Below are 21180 nucleotides of genomic sequence, written 5' to 3' on the forward strand. Positions count from 1 at the left end.
CATTAACAGCGTTCAAGTCCAGGCTCGCAACCTCCCCCGCCTCTTCTGCCTACGGCCGACCGAGCCTTCTCTCAAACACGGACATCGTGTGCGCTTACACTCATATCCCTTCCTGGTCACGCACATGTCCCACCGCTTCGCACAGCACCGTGGGATGTGGCTGCATTTAGACACACTGGACGTCCAAATTGTATAACACACAGAGAACGGAAGAGTCAAGTGTGAGCTCCAACTGTGAGTTAGCCAACCACTCTGACAGAAGCGTCATTGCCTAAACTTGTAAGCCTAACATATAGCTATCTCTGGGGGTGTTGGCACATTGGTTTGCATTATTACTCTAGCGACCTGAACTCAATTCCGGGCTACGGATAACATACCCTGCCAAGATATCTGAACCGGTCTCTCGGCCTCTCTCCCTTTCACCAACAAGCACTGACCAGCATAGTGAAGTATGGTCAAACAACCCCCATGAACGACACGGCACGGGAAGGTCTTCATCCAGCAGCGTTTTGACAAAGGGCTGTGAATCATTATACTGTAATGTAATGTTTTATAATATATTTACAAGACAGAGTTAATGTTCATGTTATTGGTTTATGTGCACCACTGCTACCACAGCCCCTTAATTTATTACTATTATTACGTGACTTACGCACAACTGGGCCACATTCAATCGCTTTTGGTTTAGCATAAACTTTGCCGCAGTGCTTTCACCGTGGCATTTATGCACAATATTTCTGTATAATTACGCGTAAAATATATAACGGGCACAGCTTGGGACGGCAGCTGGCATCAATGCGCCGCAAGTGACGAACCAAAACGCGCAAACAATTCCATCCGTCAACGCCGACCTAAACAGTGCTCGGCGACCTGCAGACTTTATATATTTTTTTATGTTTCGCGAAAATATATCGCGGGAGTGTAGGGGAGGATTGAGAGTACGAGAGCCGCCAAACATAAAAACGGCTCTGGATGTTCTCGACATGTGTTGAGGCTTGATGTGAGCCTCTCGGACACCGCTGGGCAGTGAGCACGAGCGATGAGAGGAATCCGTGGCGTTTAGCTCTTCACAGCCGCTCGCCAGAGTTTCGTGTCGGCGAGCTGTCTGGGGCCGTGGCTCCAGCGGGCTCGCGCTGAAAGCCCTCTCGGATTTTAATAACGTTCAACTCTTGCTTATTCGTGTTCATTTACCAAATTTAACAAGTGGCTGGCAACTGCGGGTTATGTAATGAGTGGTTGAGTTCTCTGCTGGGTAAAATTACAGCTCGATTCCTAAGCAACAGCAGAGTCCCTGTGCGCTCAACCCAAGGTATGTACCGAGTACACGCACGCATGCGCACACACACACACAAAGACAGAGATCCACCATATAACCTTGAACAGACTGTTGGGGCAAATGCTGTGAGCGAGCACCTATTAAGGCCAACACAACGCGCAAGGGGGTGGGTGGCCAGCACTGTCCCCAACCGCATTTGTCTCCCCCAATGATCGATGTTTACACACCGCAACAGGTACTCATTTAAGGTTTCAGATGTTCATCACCGATGTTGCCTGTGAGCAGGAATTGAATTTGGGTCGCTGGGTCTGTAACTCAAGTACACCAAGCGCTGCACTCCTGCTCCCCACACACACGTAGCGCCGTGCGCGTACGCAGACACACGCACATATTTTACGGCAGGGCTTGATATAGGAATACCGCTGATAGCATTCAAACATAAATTCAGGGTGACACAGCGTAAGGGCAGCGTGTATAATCTCGAAGCGACGTCACCGTGGCATTTCCACCTCGACAGTCGCAGCGAGACGCACGGCCCGGCCAGTTACGAGCGATCTGGATAAACAGCACCTGAGCCCTGAAATAAAATAAAACTTTTCCATTTAATGGAGATGTCTGGGCTGAAACGTTTTCACCGTGCAACCCGGGCATTTTTGTTCGTGTCGAGCTATATAATATACAGCAGGGGGCTATGCTGTCAGCGGTGGGCAGTGCAACAAATTGAACGTCGTACTGTACTACGCTCCAACATCGACACTCCCCGCCGCCACCAACCCATACTGACGAGCGTGGCAAAGTAGTACGCTCAAGTGAACCCCCCACTCCCCCCCCCCCGACGAAGGCCCTCATTCCAGCAGTGGATCGACAAAAGGGGCTGCGCACCGACAGAATCCTCGAGTGGACCATCAGTAACATAGGAAAGCCGCGGCTCGTTTCTGCGCAGCCTCCTGGTGGCTACAGGCAGTGCCCACCGTCGGCCTTAATGAAGCCACCGCAGCGACGGTATCGATTCGCCACATTAGCCAGAGAAACGGCAGACATCGGCACCAGGCGCCGAAATTCACAACCCCCACCCCCACCCACCACCGGCCCCGCATCGGCCAAGCGTCTCCAACAACAACAGCGGCACAAACCCGAGCACGTGAATGCCGGGCCACACGCTGCGCATTCCCGGCAACTGCCGGACGCGGAAAATCGGAACGGAACGCGGCGGGGGGGGGGGGGGGGTCGGCGGCGCGGAGAGGAGAGGAGGGAGCGGTCGCAGAGACGGCGACGGAGAGCAGGGAGTGACCCTCCCTCCATCCCTTGATTAATTGCCATGATTATTTGGGATTGTGAAAGAGAATTCCTAAATACATTATTTTCTATCTCGTACGATCCATCTCGCTTGTACACCTTTATTGTATCCGTTGCTGTAAATTCTGGCCTCTATGTGCCATAAAGAAGGGCCATTGCCCGAAACATCGACTATCATATATGTTTCCCTTGAGACCATGCAGTGTTGTTATTGACGAACACGTTAAGTTGTTTGTCATTAATGCGTGTGCACCACTGCCAATGCAGCAGCAGCATCACCCAATAAACCGTTACCGTATTTGTAATCTCAGCATATAATTTCCATAAATAATTGACGAGCCGATACATAATTATAAGCCCAGTAAGTATGGAAGGAATAGGCCCAGACACATCCACCGTGTAGACGAAGCGATCAAACAACATTCGCGTTTAGCAGATAGATTGCTGCATTCCAACACCGTAAGAGATGACGGATTGGGAAGGCCCACATCCAGCAGTGATGTTGAGCATGGTTGACGATGACGGTTGTGACAGCATGTTGGGATGGCAACAGAACGGGAAGACCTTCATCGAGTCATAGATACATCATGTCTGATGAGGAAGATGATGATGTACAGAGGCAGCTGATAACTCGTAGGGATGGCGATGGCTTGGGAAGGAGGACGTCATCCAGCAGTGATAAGAGCATGGTTGACGATGAACGGTGGTGGCTCAAATCACATCAGGATGGTGCTGGCTTGGCAAGGCCTTAACCCAGCAGTAAACAGAGCATGGCTGATTGATGATGGTGATGAAGTGAGATGGTGGGGACGAGAGCGTGTAGCGACGGTGAGAGGCGCGCGCCAGGCGATGAGGCCCAGCGGCGCCGGAGCATGGCGGCGGCGTTACCTTGAGTCTCCAGAGCGGGAAGGCCGACTCGGGGTCACGCTTGAAGAAGCGTGTCGTCTTGGTACCCGCGCTCAGCAGGTACTCGGCCGGCAGGCCCTGCGTCTGTGAGATGTAGCAGATCTGCGTGCGGGCGTCACGCGGGAGAAAAGCATTATGAGCACCGTTGCCGTCCTGCGCTCTTTGGCCTCTTTGGCCTCGCGCCTCACCAACTCTCCGATGGAATTATCGATTGAGAAATACTCTCTTGGCATAATCCGCTCTCGGTGTTTTGCAGCGCGGGCCTCACCTGGTCGTACTCCGAGGCTCCGGGGTAGAGAGGCCAGCCCAGGAAGAGTTCGGCGATGACGCAGCCCAAGGACCACATGTCGATCGCCTCGCAGAATGGGAGCCCGAGGATGATCTCAGGAGCCCTGTCGGAAAAAATAACAAAGCGCAGGTCAGCCGAGATGAACGTACGCAGACAAAGACCCCCCCCCCGTATATCCCCTGTATAGCCTTTTGGGGCAAGCGAGCACGTACGAAGTCTGGCATGGCACGCGAGGTGGTGGTGTGTAAATCACCACGCCCGGTCGACTTCGTCTCCCCAGTGCTGATGTTTATGCACATCAGGTACTCATTTAAGGCTGGGTCGACCTAGGGGAGGCCCAGGATACGTTCAAACATTATCTACCAACGTTGGCTGGGTTCGTCACGCGTCGCTCTAACCGCTGCAATACAGCACTCCAACGTGTTCAAATACAGACACCCACGCGCTCACACGAGCAAGCATGCAAACGCACAGCACAAATTGATCAACCGCGCTCGCGCGCATACACGGCAAGAGTCAACAATCATCGCTCTCACAAGTACCGCTCTCATGCGGTGGGTACCACCTGCTCGAATACCGACCAACAGCTACCGCACACGGAAAGTATACAGATTCCATGATCAATACAACGCACGTATAAAAGGGTATTCCTGGGAGAGCCGCCGGCTGCAAGCACTTAAATTAATAACGGCCTCTGCCGATGCAGGTCGCACGAACCCAGAGCGGTTTCCTTGAAGCTGATGTCTCGCGAGTCTATCCTCGATGTCATAACGCACATCGGTGTGCTGCTCACAAACAGTGGGAAGGCATAATTCCCATCATGCCTTGCATGCTTGTCATGTGAACACCACATTTGTATGTACATTATACGAGGCTTTCAGCCTTGTCCAGACCACCAACTCAATAGGTGAATGTGTGGCACCTACTGCCATTTAGACTGGCATTGTACATCCAATGTTATGATATATTTACGTATTGAAATATTGCACCTGGAAATTCCCTTGAGATAAAAAAGTTAATTTGTAAGGGTGTCCCCGGGGTGATCGCATGACACACGGCGGTGATCAGGACATGCACACAAGGCACGGCTGGAGCCGGGCCCTCCTGCCGAGCGCATGCCTTTAAATCCATTGTTTCCAGCCTGCACGATGTGTGTATGTTGAACTTCTTTCGCACCGTACATAGCCAACCGTGCGGAGGGGAAGGACAACAAACTAAACACAAAAAGTATCTTCAAAGAAATGAGTGGTGGGCCTCCTCTCGTCTTTGCAGAACCAAACCGTGCCGCGACCGCCACCCAAGCACCTGAGGCGCTCCGCAGACGCGACTCGTCAATCAAAGCAACACTCGCTGCACGCACGCGCAGCCTCAGCAGGGCCCCGCGCACGAAACCGGTGGAAGACTCGGCAAGCGGTGAGGCCGACTGTGACAGTGGGCGCCTCCCTAATCCAGAAATCTTGAAGGAAATTAACAAAACACGCGGCGTGGTTTATATGCGCATGGGAATCAACGGTGCCGCTTTAACTTTGCAGTTATTTACTTCCTATTCGGGGTGAGTGGGCCTATCTTTTAGTCGTGGCATACAAAAATATATATATATATATTCTCAGTTGTCCCTCTTGTTGGACGAAGGGCAGTTCCACATATTGAGAAACTATCACAAAGTTTCAAAATGAACCGAATAGTGCGAGCGGGTTGCTATTTTGAAGGTAATTATCAATGGTTGTAGAAAATATGCTCGCATGTGCATTTGACACATGCACGCTCACACACACATGCGCACACACGCATGCGCCCACACATGCACGCAGAAACGTGCACGCACACATGCGCCCACACACACGCACGCACACACACACCTGAACGCGGCGGCAGCGTGGGTTAAAAGGTTTGTCCGAGTACGTCTGACACCGCGCTATTTTATGAGCATTTGCCCGTAATCAAGAAAGTTGGACAATTACTTCCATCTGAATCACAGCCCTAATTGGTTGACATACCATGGCCAAGTACAAAGCCATTTGTCGAGAATATACAATGGGGTCACACCAAGGAGGAGAGATGCAAGTGCTGCGACGTTAGTTAAAACGTTCCAGTCATGCTGGTGTCCAAACACACACAGTGGAAAAGTACAATAAATATAAAAATATAAAGATTTAAACTTAAAATAGTTCTAATCTAATCATTTTCGACAAACTTTTTCTGAAAGCTTGTTTTAAGATCACTTCCTGACTCCTACCCCTTGCAGGGGTGGGTAGGGAAATGGGAGGGGCTTGGCGGAGTGGTGGCGCAGGGGGGGGGGGGGCGGCGGGCACTCGGAGGCGCATCATGCGGACCAATGGCCCAGGTCCAGATGTCGACCCTGCGTCAGACCTCGGTCAGATCTAGGCCAGACCAAGGCTAGAACTGGGTCAGACCTAGGCCAGACCTGGGCCAGTCCAAGTTCAGTACTGCCTGGTTCCCAGTGGTCATGGAAACAAAGCATTGGGGGAAAAGCAATTCTCCACACGGAGCCTTCCCGCAGAACCACCGTACTATCAGTGAACAAAGACTCGATACATTTGACAAAAACACTGCCCTCAAAAGAAAAGTAGATCTAATAGGCAATGTCCCTCACTCATGGCACATGAGTATTTGTTGTTTGTGCTTATTTACTACTGAAAGTTCCGAATCAGACTCAAACAGTTGAGCTTCCCAGCGAACAGGATAACTGATAAGTTAACTGATTTAGGGTGCCGCATGCCGCTCCATTAACTTGCGGCTCAAAGCGGCATTTCCTCCCATCACATGGACGATGGGAACGGGGCTCTGAAACGCACGTGGAGGGTGATTTTCCATTTGTGGAGCGCATGACCGATCTGACCGCATGACCAGCTGTTAGCTATATGGACTCGGATGCAGAGGCAGCAAATAAATGAATGCAAGGGGGCAAGAATTGAAACGCGGTAGCAAGGGGGTGGCAGGGCACCCTTGCGAGAGAAGCTACGGGTGCTGACATGTACGCGTATTTGTTAGGAGGCAATGTTATCCAGGCGAACGCTGGGCTGTTGTAGAAAAGCACAAAAGTGCATTTTGATTGAAGTTATGGATTTCATTAGCAGGCGATGGGATATTATTACTCGGTATCGCACGATGACTACTGCACGATGTTGCCCGTGATATATCCGCGCAGGACAAGGAATGCTTATTGCGCATCATGTTAAGGAGACGACGGGGGCCGGAGAAAGGCGCGAACGGCAGAACGGAGACGGGAGCTTCTGGCTCAAATCAACGCGAGCGGTCGGGTTCAAGCGGTCTTTGTCACACGGCGTTCCGACTCGTTTGTCTGGGCCGCGCGTCGTTTGGCACCGAGTCCCACGTTTCGTTCCACATGCCGGGAACTTCTTCAGGAACCCACCATGCCCAACAAGAGTTCGCGTTAGGACTGGGGAACATGCATTGGGGAGCGATTCCAAACCACGATTCGGTTTGAGCGCCACGTTCGACAAATAGCGACGAACGATTCACCAATGCCGTCCTCACGAAATTGTACGGCTTACACATTTACTGCATAGCCGAGAACTTTATCTGTGGCAATCGGGGGCAGGTGTTGCGACCGTGGGAAGTCGTGCACCTGTTTGAGCACCCAGCGCGCCCGCACATGCACGCAGACACGCACGCAGACAGGCACACACACGTACACGCGAGTGTGCTAGAGTGTGTGTGTGTGAGTGTGAGAGTGTGTGTGTGAAGCATGGGCTCCCTGTGGGATGCAATGCGAGGCCCTACACACCCGTCGTCCGTCAGGCATAATAACTAGGCCTGTTTTTTGAGACTAGCAAAAAATAAGAGGGCTGGTGGGTGGGGGGTTATTGAAGGCAAAAAGGAACCCAGCTGCATCTGTTGAGGAGGCTGCCATGTGAGGTACCACAATTATGTTAACGATTTAGATTGCATCGTTTTTGTTGCCCGGTTAAATAAAATGCAATTGTAAACCAGCAGCCAGGAATGCAGAAATTGGCACAAAAGCTCTCGGGTCTCAGAAAACAAGGTGGGTCCCAATGAGGTGACAAAAATCGCACGAGGCAGGATCCACATCTTTTGAATCCTGTGCATTTTTATTTCTGATTGTGGAGCGTGATGCCGCGTGCACGCCGATGCGCGCCGACTCGTTTATTAATTAATGCTGAGCACAGTCGCATAGCAACATCCGACAATAGCGGCATCCACATCCATCCCTCTGCCGTCAACCCGGGTGTTACGCTGCACGCTCAACTGATAGTTTCTAAAATAGTGCAAACTAAAATACCGAACACATGCTCGCCCACTCACTCACTGGCTCCCACGCCATGCGTGCACAGCCACAGAAACGCATGCACGGGCGCAGCGTGACATCAAAAGGGACAATTTGGGGAAGTGGAACTCATCCATCAGCCTCGGTTTTTGCCGAGAGCCACTGCGGCCGCCCCAACGCCTTATCTGAAGCCATTAACATTTCCCCGCCGCTTTCGGCTCCTGCCCAAACGGTCGCCCGTTCCGCGGCAAGGTCAAAAGGAAAAGCGTTCGCACAAAACGCTCAAAATGCCTTCTGCTGGGTTTTTGTTTGTTTGTTTCAATGGTGAGCATGTTAAACCTGCTTCCCGTCTTCGGTGAACTCCCAAGCATGCACAAGAACACACGATCACACGCACAAATATAACATAATGGTATATATATAAAAAACCATACCCCCCCAGCAAACCTTTGGAAAACAATAACTTCGCGAGATCACCTGAACGCCCCCCCCCCTCCCCACCCAAGTTGCACCCTGCAAACCATTCACGGTCTGCTGCTATTATAACGTCAGAGCAGGGCCTGCAGAGGGTTGTTTAACAATCTGAACAAATGGGGCCGAGCGGCAGAAACGCCGCCAGTGTTCGTCGCCACACGCACCGAATACGAGGACTCGTGGTTCACCTGAGGATAGGGGGGGCACGTTGGGACATCCTGGCAGTTAGGCGCTGCCAACAGAAGCAGCGTGGAACCGATGAGCGTTCCTCCGCTACCCACATCTCCCCCTCACCACTCCTGCATCGTTAAAAAAAACACCAGGGCCCCCTCTTAACTAAAGAACCCTTCAACGCAGCCCTGCTCACCACATCAGTCGACAGCCGACCTCGCTCGAGAGCAATTAATTATTTATTCAGGAAATCCTCACCGAATCTGAAGACTCCATTTCAGGAGGGTCCTGCACCAGGGGGGTGGCTTGGCCAATTCCATTCTTAATGAGCGGTTTGATTCGGACTGCAGAAACCGGCGAACCCGGAGAAAATCCGTCACGTACATGGGAGGATAACACCCAAAAGGTCAGCTTCCCACACCGCAAACCCACTTGCTGTACTGCCACCTCAACGGCCACCACTTCCGTTAAGGATCCAGAGAGATGGCGAGAGCTTGGAGAGGCTTTCATCCAGCAGTGGATCGATCATGGCCGATACCGATGATGACCGACCCTCGCATCCAACGCGACGGGTCGCAGGCGCTAGCCGGCGCCGCGCCCAGCCAGGAAGAACGTGGCGCATTGGCGCGCGAACTTCATTTGAAATCCGTTCATGCCCGCACCATCTGTTGAGGGGCAGCGTGTGGCGCCTGGCGTCACTACGCACCTGCATCCTCACGCATCCATCCGTATGCGGAGCCCAATGTCGCAGCGGAAATTTTATGCGACAAACGTCACCCTATCCTGGCAATTAGCGCCTGTTTGCGTGCGATACTGCGGCAGCGTCTTTTGAAACTGCGTGGGCAGATCACCAGCATTGGTTTTATGCGGGCCTGACTTTGCTGATGAGACTCTGAATACCGAAACTGGTCCACGGTTTGCTCGTATTAAACCAATGCCGCTGAAAAAATGTACTCCTAGAAGGCCGAGTGGCCGATGGGATGTGTTAAAAAAAACGTTTCATCTTTGAAGCGGAGACACTGATACGAGATGCAGTCGTACTGTCTGCTTATTTGTTCTGTTACTTATATCCTCCACGACGCTCAGAGATTACTCTTGTGGCGTTTGATACTCTGCAAACAAAAAACATGCGCAGAAGTTATGGTTACAGGCGCACGTTCGCAATGTCGGGTGAACTTTGCAAATCAGTAACTAACGCTTTTTTTTTCCAGTTCGGAACAGTTAAAAATAAAGCGCGTGCACATTTTAATGTGGAAACACTCGTGTGTGCAAAGGAGTTATTTGCCACGCGTGGCCAAGGTGAATAAGCGCAAATCCGTTGAGATGTTTATCCACCGCAGTTCACATCACGTGAATAAATTCAAAGAACAAAAACATTATGCAGCTCAGACAACGAACTCGCACACACAACTGCACGAGGGAACCCTGTCAGAGGGGTCTGTCTTTGCTAGTGTGTGCGAGTATGCGTATCCGAGGAGGCGGTAGTGGAGTGGGGCTAGCAAGTTGCGCTACAAACCCGGCAACCCGAGTTCGATTCCTACTCACCGGCAAACAGCGCTGACGATTATATTAACCGGTCCTGGGCCTCCCCTAGGTCAACTCAGCCTCAAATAAGTACCTGGTGCGATGTGTAAACATCGTCACTGGGGAGACAAAGGCAGCCGGGCGTCGTGCTGGATACCCACCCCATCAGTCAGTTAAGGCTAGACGGGGGGGATCTATGTCTTTGTGTGTGCGTGTGCGTCTATGCAGGCAGCAGTAGCGTAGCGGTTAGCACACTGCGCTATGAAGCCAGCAATTTTTAATCGCTTCCTGACCATGGCCAGTATCAGTAGGGAATATCTGAATGGGTTCTGGGCCTCCAGGAGGTTGACTCAGCCTTAAATAAGTACGTGGTGTGGTATGTAAACAACAGCATTTGAGATACGAAGGCCACACCACCTCGTGCACCGTGCCAACCTTAACAAGTGGATAAGGATGTGTGTATGAGCGTACATGTGCATGAGTGTTTTTGAAAGCGTGTGTGCATGTGTGCGTATACACGGTCAAAGGGACCATCGCATCTAAGAGCATGCCCCCCCCCACTGCCACCCTCTGGGAAATCCAGCCATCGCTGGGATCCGGCGCGGAGTGGGGTGGGGGGGGTTGTGCAGCGTGGCGCGTGACAATCGCTGCAATGCGTGGCATCTGCCCATTAGGCAGCGTCCCTCACCAACGGCGAGGGCCGCTGCTCCAACGCGGCGCATGCGCACGCACGCACACACACACACGGACGCACGGACGGAAATCGCTGTGACGGAGCGAAGGCCGGCGGCGTCGCAGAAAGGGCCTCGAGGGAACGCGTCGCCGCTGTCTGCGCTGGGCGCGGGGAGGAGACGAAGGAGGGCGGGCGCGTGGGGTTGGGGGGTTGGGGGCAGGCGCGAAGAGGCGAAGGGAGGGAGGGGGCGGATGATGGAGGTCGGGGTCAGCTCAGCTTGAGGTTTTAATTGATGCGCGGGTGAGAGGCCGCGGGATTATAATTAGAGCGCGAGCTCAGCCAATGCGCCGGGACACTCCAGAGCAGAAAGGAGCCCCATTTGTCACATTGTAGCCGGCCTCGCGCCCAATACCCACGGCCGCCCGCGGTGCAGTTTTTTTTTTTAAACACGCGGAGCCGAGCGCGCACAGAATACGAGCGCGCCGAGGGACGGCACAATGCGGCAGCGGGCGAGCGCGCACTTTTGTCTCCTCCCGCCATCGCCTCCATCCTCGCGAGACAGGGGGGTGGATGTGGCGGCTCCGGCCGAGAGCATCCTTTAGGGCGCGTCTCCGCGGCAACGGCGCACGGCTTAACGAGCCGGCGGCGGCGCGCACGCGGCGGCGGCGAGCGACGAGAGAGCGAGCGGGCGAGCGGGCAAGAGTAAAGGAGAGTGAGTGAGAGAGAGGGAAGGACTGGGAGAGCGCGAGACGGAGCGGGAGGGAAAGAGCGAGAGAGTGGGAGGGAGCGCTTCACAGATGCAGAGCACCCGAGGCACAGACGGGCGGTCAGGGCAAAGGCAGCGAGCGCAACATAAATAAAATATAGCGTGCGCTAGGCTAGGAGGAGGGCGGTGGCGGTTGGTGGTCGTGGTGGTTTGTGGGAAGGACAGCAGGGGAGCGAGGATGCTGATGACAATCGTTGGGTAAGTGTAAGAGAGATACAAAAAAAATAACAAATCTGTTACTAATTCTTTCAAAAATATATACATGTACATGAGTACTTTGTTTATATATACATACACACACGATATGGTAAAGAGTGATTGGAAGCAGTTGAAACTGCCTGAGGTTGCACGGATGAAACCAGCTGTAACCTGCAGAGGCCCAGGTGCTGTGTCCTTGCTAAGCTTTACTGATTTGACATTTACGAGCCACGTGCAGAATCCCTCGCACGCCCATAGCGAACAAAACCAAAGCCCCAACGATTACACACAGGCGCACACGTCCGGAAATTAATTTCTAATTCGTCGAGATCAACGCGCGCGCACGTTAGGGACAGCCGGTGTGCTCCGACGGCGAGGTCGGTGGGCTCGGGACGATGACCAGTGGCGAGGAATAATGACGAAGGCCGAGGACGCTCCCCGTGAGATGGAGTGATGAAATCGGCTCTGGTGCTGCAGCCGGGCGGATTACTGCACCGCAGGATCGTGAGAGATGGTCACGGCTTGGGGAGGCCGTTACCTAGCAGTAGATTGACCATGGCTGATTACGATGATTACTTAGTGCACTAAATATAGTATTGTTCACATAATAAAACACTGGGGCATTTGCCACAGAGGGGTGATATTTTTACAATGATGCGTCTTTAGGTGTTCACGAATGACTTTTTCCCCATAAAATATCACCACCAAATAGCATTAGATTAGTCAGCTACACGGTGAAGTCATAACCCCATCTCTGGCTGCAACATGTAAAGAAAATTCCATTATTAAACCAGGAAAGTTTAAATATTGACCAATTTTCTCTTTAAATGTTTAGCATAAAAACGAAACAAAGAATAATCACTGAAATTTAATTGGAAGTGCTTAAGGCAAGAAATAACATTTATAGTGTGTGGTGGGTCACAGTGTGCTTGGCCAATTCTACAAACAAATGGGGATGAGAGTGGTGGAGGAGGAGGAGAAACGCGAGGTAAAGTCATATTGCCAGCTGAAATCAGTTCGCAAAGTTCACTGCTCTTTAAATATTAACCTTTATTCCCCACAGCTCTGTCATTTCCCCGGGGCCCATAAATACTGCACTTTGCAAGCAGACGCAGGCTACACCCACTCATCCACCCACAGCAGCAACGCTCAAATAGCGAATCCGACACCGTGCTGCCTGGCCCACCCCACAGAGCCCACTGGGCCAACCAGCGTAACAGACCCCACCTGCCCCACCAGGCCCCACTGGCTAAATGGCGATACTACACGTGGGGCTTGCAGGATTCTTTCCAGCGCAGGTTAGCCGTGAGCAGCATCAACCCAGAATGTGTTGGAACGGGACGTCCTTAAAGCTGCAAGCTGTCGCAAAAAAAAACAATTGCCGCCAGCAGGCCTCCGAGGTTGTTTTCGTAGAGCCCGCGAGTCGGACGCGGCTGGGTTGGATTTGTCAGTCTCTCAAGAGTTTAATGTGTTTTTTGTATGCTCTAGCTGTCACGTTGTGTTATCCTTTCACGGTGCAGGGTAGAAGGAACAATTGGGTGCCTCCTTACGTGTGAGAAAATGTACCGTGGAAGTTGCTGTCACCGAACTACTGATAAATGTACAGGTGACGTATTCCCCACACTAGGGGGCGCTGCACTATCGCACAGGCACAGGCAGATACATTTTTGACACGCGGTAGAATAAGTCAAATTATGGAAAAAAATACAAATACAATGTGATACTTTTTTTGCGGTGTCATTCGTCACCTAGGTTGCGACCATCAACTCCCCACACCAGAGAACCAATTTTAAATCTTATCTTGAAATCATGGTTGGCTGACACATGGATTCAAAACTCAGTCACAGCATTCGCCAGCTCTGCGGCTCTGCTCTCCGAGCCACTTCAGCTGGCTTCTATTTTGGACCAGAGTGATCCCACAGTGATCCGGCCAAGTGTGAACGCACGCCAGTCCCAACGCTCGTTTCAAAAGCAGGGGAGATGAAACTTCTATTTCCATGAGCGAGACATCGCAGCCGGCGTTACACGTTGCACAGACTCCCAAAGGCACCGCTAAAGAAGAACAAAAGCCACCGAGGCGCACTGGGGGAGTCTTGCATATCCTGCAGAGACGGGGTAGGGGGTGCTGTACGTATGTTGAATTTCTTTAGCACCGTACATGACCAACCGTGCTAATCGGAGATGCGGGGGAAGGGCAGTGGATGAGTATATCTAGGTCCTTCACCACGCGCGCTCTCCGCGAATTCAAAACGCACCTTACCAGCGCGATGCGGAGGAGAGGTGAAGGAGGAGGTGGGAGGGGGGTGGAGGAGTAGGAGGAAGGGAAAGAGGAGAGGCAGACGGATGGAAATAATAAGGCCTCCTTTTAACCACGACTCCACCACAATGACGCTGCACGCCGGCCATAATTGCATTACGGTCCCATTTGCGCAATTCAGGTTTCTCGGTAATTGTTCTAATTCGGCTTAAAAGAAAAAAAATACGTATGACCGTTGCCGATAAAGAGGTGCATTTTTGTAAAATGGGGGGGGGGGGGGGGGGAAGGAAAATGTATGTGAACATTCGTAAAAACGTACAGTCCTAAAACATAATATTAAATAAAATAATAAACTGTTTTCCAGCGATGCTTGAATTAAGAGGGAACTGCTGTTTGGTCTGCAAATGGATTAATGGGCAGGGGGTTAGACGGGGTTAAAGTGTTCCGATGGATGGACGCAGAGAGGCATCTGTTCGCTGAAGGGTGTGGGAAAACGGTACTGACCAGTCCACTCAGGTTCCAGCCTCTTTGTTCGCAAACACCACCCAATCATTACCGGCACCACCACCAACACCACCACCACGACTCCTACCCCCGCCCAAGCAGGCACCGCATACACACATACCTACCCACACACCCACAGGCGACCGTAACTCTCCGAGGACCGGCACAAAAAGCATCGAACGGGAGCCAGTCTGCCAAAAGTGCCCCCCCACCACCACCCGACCCCCTCCCACCCCCGCCATCGCGCCAGCACCTTCCAACTTGCACCCACCCACCGGGCCTGACAGCTCGCACAGCCAGGCACTTTGCACTTTATAGCCATTCCCCCCATCAGTGGGGTGATCAATGCAACACGCAATTTTATAGCTAAATGGTCCTCGGATAACCTTGCCGATTCACTGTGTGTGAGAGAGGTGTCCACATCTCCACAGCAGTCTCCCCACAGGGAAGCGGTGCTATTAAGTGCCGTTTTGTCGACAGTCAGGCGACAAACACAAGTCTCTCTTGACGCACGGGGACACAATGAGAATTATAGAGAGGGCGTGTGCGCAAAACTCGGCTGCTCGGTACAAGGCAAGGCAGCGCAAATTGATGCAGAATTGCCACCGCAAATCCAAAACGCCGGACAGAAGCGGTGACCGCGTTTTTGACATTGAACAGGAGCAGGGAGCCGAGCGCACGGATGGCTGGGGGGGATCGAAGAACTATCGAAGAGAATGAAACGCGCATAACCTCCTGTAAATCATCTACAGCTGCCTTTTTGAAATGTATTACTTAACTAAAGTGCGAATTCGCCCTTGACAGGTGAAAATAAACTCAAACATTCAATTGATAAGAAAAAAATTACTTGGTAAGTTTGGTAAACACATGTTCAGGTGGGCTTCGCTAACATCATACGGTGGATCGGCCATGAATTATGGAAAACGTTTACGTTCGTTATTCGGGTGATGCCCGCAATTGGCTCACAGGGTAAACTTGTGACGGGCGACAAAACAGAACCCATTGTGCCCGACGGGACACAGCGGCTCAGCCCGACCCAGGGCACCGCAACTTCGCTCACGACCAGAGCCCCAAAGTCACCCGCGCTAAATCCCAACCTCCACCCTCGTGACAAAAACACAAAGCGTGCAGAGAAAATGACGCAAGCCGCAACAATGACCTGAATTTAGAACAAATCCCCGTGATCTTTTATGTTGCAAAGACAAAGATCGCCCTGAATAGCCTAATAGCTGCTCCCTAAGAGCTATCTGTGAGCAGCTATTAAGGACGGTGTGGTTAGCACCAAGCCTGACAACATTTGCTTTGTGAGTGCTCATGTTTACACACTGCAGCAAGAACTCGTGAGAGGCCCAGGACTGGTTCAGACATTCGCCACTGATGGTAGCCGTCAGTGGCGGGTATGTAGCGCTGCGTGCTAATCACCACGCCACCACTCCGCAAACACACAAGCAAAGTTCCCCCATATAGCCTTAACAGACCGTAGGAGCAAGTGCCGTTAGCGAGCACCTATTAAGGTCGACACGGCCAGCACCACGCCCAGCTGCCTTTGTCTCCCGAGTGGCGATGTTTGCACAAACAGCACCAGGAACTAATTTGAGGCTAAGTCGACCTAGAGGAGGCCCAGGACCGATTCAGATAATCGCCACTGCTGTTGGCCATGAGCGGGAATCGAACTTGGGTCACCGGGTTCGTAGCACAGAACGCTAACCGTTACGCTACACACGCACGCTCACACACGCACGGTACACAGTGGTTGCTGCTGCATTTGATCGCGCTTGGCAGAGACATTTAACGTGCCGTCGCTCTTTCCGTCACGCGTCCATGAACAGAGCCTGGGGTGGTGGGCAGAGGGGAAGGAGGCTACGACCGCGGTGGGGAGTGGAGGGGGGAATGGATGGGGATGTAGGAAGGTAGCAGAGGTGGGGGGGTGGCTAGAGAAAAGGTCAGGGGTCAGTATGACTACAGGCCTGCTGATGAGAATCAGTGAAGTCGAAACCGGTTCAGGCGTCCCCCTTGTGTTAAATAAACAAACACCACTGGGAGACACGGTTCTGCAGGGATCGTTACTCTCTTCGGAAATTAAACAACCGCCCTCACCCAGTTCCTTCACCTGCTTTGTACCAGCGCAAAGAAGTGATTGTGCAAGAAATAGAATATTTGTATGTTTGCTCGGATAAAAAAAACAATGCAATTCCCTTATTGAAAGCAAGGTCATTTTAAAGCCAAAGAGAATAAGGAAAGACAAAAGCAGATTTGAGGCAGTAAATATGCCCGACTCTCTTAAATAAATAATAGAATTTGCGTATTTTTAAGTTTCTACTCACTGCAGTCCGCAAGCCCCTTGTTGACTAAATGCCGTAAACGCGCCGCGAAATAATTCATCGACTCCATGTGTACGCTCTCTGAAAAGCGTTCGCGCAAATGAAAGTTTCAGAAAGAGAAGTTGTATGCGGAATAGACGTTCTGAGGCCCACCCATGAGCAATTACTCCCCCCGGGGCCGCCTGACATCTGCCGTCGCGGTGACCATTCCTGCCCTCTCAACCGTCGGAGCCGCCCCACACACAACACACGGCAGCCAAACCCATAACAACCGAGCAGCAGCCTGAATAGCAGCCTTGTCTTGCGGCAAACACATTGGTCTAAACACACGCGTGCGCACACGCACGCTCGCACGCACGCACTAAAATGCGCAGCAGCAGCCAGCCAGCCATGGCCATCTCTGCATCGCCCCCCCACCAACTCCCCCCCCCCCCCCAAAGTCCTCCTCTGCCGCTGTTGCCGCCACCGCCTCCACCCGCCCCGACACCGCCAGCCCATTCGCACACTCGGGGAGCATAAAGGAGGGCGGAGGTAAGAGGGAGGGGAAAAAAAGCCGCGGAAGATAAAGGGAAGGACGCAGGCGAAGTGACCCCGCTGCCTGCGCCGCACACGCCAACAATGGGCCCTGCAGGGGCAGCCACGCTCGCGTTTATAAAAGGCAACTGCTGCTTTTTAATCGACCCAGCACTCTGGGCCGCGATTGATTTGCCAATTTTTTTTCATTTACCGCCGCTTTCCTCGGCAGATTCCCACGTTCCCAAAGTAAGTTCCTTTTCGGTTACAAGTGAGCATTTATCCCCAGGATTGGCGTTGCTCACGCCGGAGCTTAACACGCACGCACGCACACCTCACTTTCAAGTTGTACAAATTGAGAAAAATAAATCGGATGCGGAATGTTGAAGCCACCGTCCTTTCCACGCACGGTTGATAAGCTTGGGGGGGGGGGGGGGTGGACGAGCACAACGGAACATTGATGGCGTGGCCCTGATACACGTCCGAAATTAACCGTGAGCCATCAGACACGCGGCGCGCCGCGTGACGTCAAGAGCTGGCCCCAATCTCCTTTGCGAGCCCAACTGATGTCCTCGCGAAGATATGCGACGACCGCTCTATCAGGTAAACAGATGTACGTGGCAGGCTTGGCAAGGCCGTGGAGAGCAATGTCACAGCCGTCAGCATGAGGCTTGCGAGCCGCATTTAGCCAGATAGTGTCATGTGGTTATCATCATCAGCCACGGTCAATCCACTGCTGGATGAAGACATGCCCCAAGCCGCCGTCTGGAATGCTCTTCCTTACAATATTAAGAAGCCACTGGAGCTATGCACTTTTAAATCATGTGATTGAAAACGAATTTCTTTAGAACTGATTGTTGTTGCGTTTAGTTTGTTGTCCTTCCCCTGCACCTCCAATGAGCACGGTTGGCTATGTAGATGTGTTAGAAGTTCAACGTACATACCTCCCCCGATCCAGCAATGTAACAATCCGCGTAACTCCTGCATACGAACTGATTTTATCGCTCCATCGACTACTCGGCATCCACTTGGACGCATTACATTCCTTGGCTGCCGATGCATTATTATTCTTGACTATCGGCCATTATCCCCTTCAAGAAATGTGTACCACCAGGCCCACTCAACTTTTCTTCATATTTAACTGCATGTGAATTTCGCTAAAACTTTAAAAGCCTGGTGAGACAGAGAGAGAGAGAACATATGCAAGAGAGGCGGTCAAAACTCGTTGGGAACCAGACTCGGGGTAGCGGGGAGCAAGGCGTGCCAGCCTAATTTTACACGCATTTTGACGCGCATCATTCACAAACTAATCACATAATGGGATAAGTGCGATGACGGAAGGAGCGGCTCCTGACGAATTCGGCAAGAACGCGCGAGCGACCCTTTGTCTGCCTCTTATGCCCCGTGTTATTCGGCCCGCGACATTCCGCCGTCTGTGAAGAACACAGGCAGGCGCGCGTTTTTCTTTGCTTTGCAAAAAGTATCCGCCACAATGTGCATCTCATTGTACCAGTGGGCAAGGCCGTGGAGCCAGCTCTGCCCAGCAGAGGGTGGGGGCACATCGCGACCGGGGGCGGGTGCCAACGGGGCACACGGCGCCTGCTGCTGCGCTTCGCATCGTCATCGCATTGCTGCACAGTGCAGCACCACCACCCCTGCCCCCCCTCCCCCACAATTTATCTCTGGTTTTCATTTTGGAGGAAATTTTTTCACAAATCAAATCTCAAAACAAACATTTACATTCGCCAGACTGCCTTGCACCAAGTATCCCAAACATGCCCGACAGTAGCTAAATATGTACTGTAGAGAAAGAGAGAGAGAAAAATAACTCTTTCTCAGTACAGTTGTCATTTTTTTCCCTCTCTGCTGCTTCGCTGTTTGCAGTGCATAGCCGCTTTCAGCGGAAGAGAGAGAGAGGGGCTAACAACCGCGGGGCTATCTGTTGTATGTAACACTGGCAACAAAGTTTAGGGTGGCTCAGAGGTCAAGAACACAGAGCCTGGTCCCGCAGAGAATCGGGGTTCGAATCCCCACGTTTCAACGGTCGTGCGCGAGTAGAGTTGGTTCCCGGGTGGAGCGAGAGAATGTTCTCAGCTCCGTCCCCCAGTGCACGTGCATGCAAAAAAGTACTCTCGCTAAATTTGGCGTTACTGTCAATCAAATGAAAGTCATGCTGTGAGAATGAATTGCTTTGATTGTTAGGTGACAATCTCACAGCAGAGTGTGTGGGACAGTCCGCCCCCTGCTGTTCACAAAGATGAAAGGCCACTTGAAGGATGTTTCAGGAGTAGGCCTGCGGAAAAAAAACATCTATTCCGTGTCTGTTCTCTGAGACACGGGGCGCAGTGCTCTGCGAGATTTATGAATGGATTCTTCACGCCAGGGCGCGATGTCGAAAGCCAACCTGCAATAGGTTTGGAAAAAGGGCCAAACATTCTACGAATAAATAAAACAGACATAACTAGCATTAACTTGAACATCTGGATGACATATTGCCAAATAAATTATCAACTGTTGGTAAACCAGTACATATTATGATAAAGAGACTCGATCCCGAAATATTAAAAAAAGTACGCGGAAGGTTTTGTAGCTTGTTAAAAACATATCTTTGCTAGTCCAGTAGATGGTTATAAAAAACGTATATATTGCACAAGTGACTAATAAAACGAGTTAATTGTAAAAGCGCACACGATGTTCCCCATTACAAATTTGGTTCTGGATAAACAGGGCTTTAATCGGCCCAAGGCATTCTGCCAGGCCAAGCTGGGGATGGTGGGGGGGGGATGGTGCGGGGGGTGGAACGCCGCTTGTGGCCACACACGGCCGGAGGGATCGTCCTGGCCGCTGCTGCCGCTCGCGCACCTCAACCCCTTTGACACCAACGTACGACACCGTGGTCTCCGCCACAACCGACGCTCCGAGCTTTGCGCGCAGAGTACTGCGGCGGCTCGCGTGAGCAACAACAACGACGACACGCACGCTTCGAGACCACACAGCTCGCCACCGAAGCCCTTATCTCACAACAGCAGCGGCTGACCGTAAACAAGAGCAGTTGAAAAATATTTTGACCATGTTAAGATAGGCACTCAAAGTGGACCAAAAATAAAAACGTTCTCAATCTCACTGCATAGCAGTAACACTTCACAACAAGCACAAACCTAGCACGGAAACAGAAGGAAAAAAACATTGTTGCGACGATGGATTCGTTCGTGTCAACACGGCTCAGGAATGATTTGACCGCAGCAGCGGTTCTCAACCCGTGAGTCTTGCACCCCCCCTACCCCCCAGGGGGATGCGGACGCCTTTCAGTAGGGGGGGGGGGTACCAGCTGCGGCATGGAAACCGTGCGGGAGAAATTTTGAATGCGAAGAGGGAACGTCAGCAGCACATTGCGGCGACAAAACACGAATACACAACACGAAACTCGTGCCTTAGTAACACCGCATTGACTAGAGGCCTAGGGTGTGTAATGGGGCGGGGGGGGGGGTATGGAGACAAGTGGTCCTGATTGGCGGCCAGGTGTCGTACCGAATAAAGCCGAGAACCGCTGGACTACGCGCCGTACCAGTGTGCCGCACAACGCCGAAATCCGACGAAGCGGCACGAATTTTCCTAAATGTGGGGGGGCTGGGGGGGCTGGATGGCAGCGAGAGGCCTGCGCGCCGACCAACAACGCAACGGCGCTGCGCTTCTGGGATTAGCGCCGTATATCCCGCGTGGAACCGCATTCCCCCTTGCCAAC

The 21180-nt window shown here is 52.1% G+C and overlaps 1 protein-coding gene across 4 annotated transcripts in view; it reads right to left on the reverse strand.

The window, feature by feature from the left end:
• The window catches only part of LOC133350169 (homeodomain-interacting protein kinase 2-like), a 60517-nt gene that overhangs the window by 16986 nt on the left and 22351 nt on the right, over positions 1-21180 (reverse strand). For all 4 annotated transcript variants that reach the window (XM_061564227.1, XM_061564226.1, XM_061564228.1 and 1 more), the window contains exons 3-4: positions 3747-3870; positions 3461-3580 (exon numbers count right to left, since the gene is read on the reverse strand). In XM_061564227.1, coding sequence (XP_061420211.1) covers positions 3461-3580; positions 3747-3870 — 244 coding nt within the window. The remainder of the gene's footprint in view (positions 1-3460; positions 3581-3746; positions 3871-21180) is intronic.

This window comes from Lethenteron reissneri, chromosome 33, assembly GCF_015708825.2.
Source record: "Lethenteron reissneri isolate LAM-NWPU_2019-01 chromosome 33, ASM1570882v1, whole genome shotgun sequence".
NCBI lineage: Eukaryota > Metazoa > Chordata > Hyperoartia > Petromyzontiformes > Petromyzontidae > Lethenteron > Lethenteron reissneri.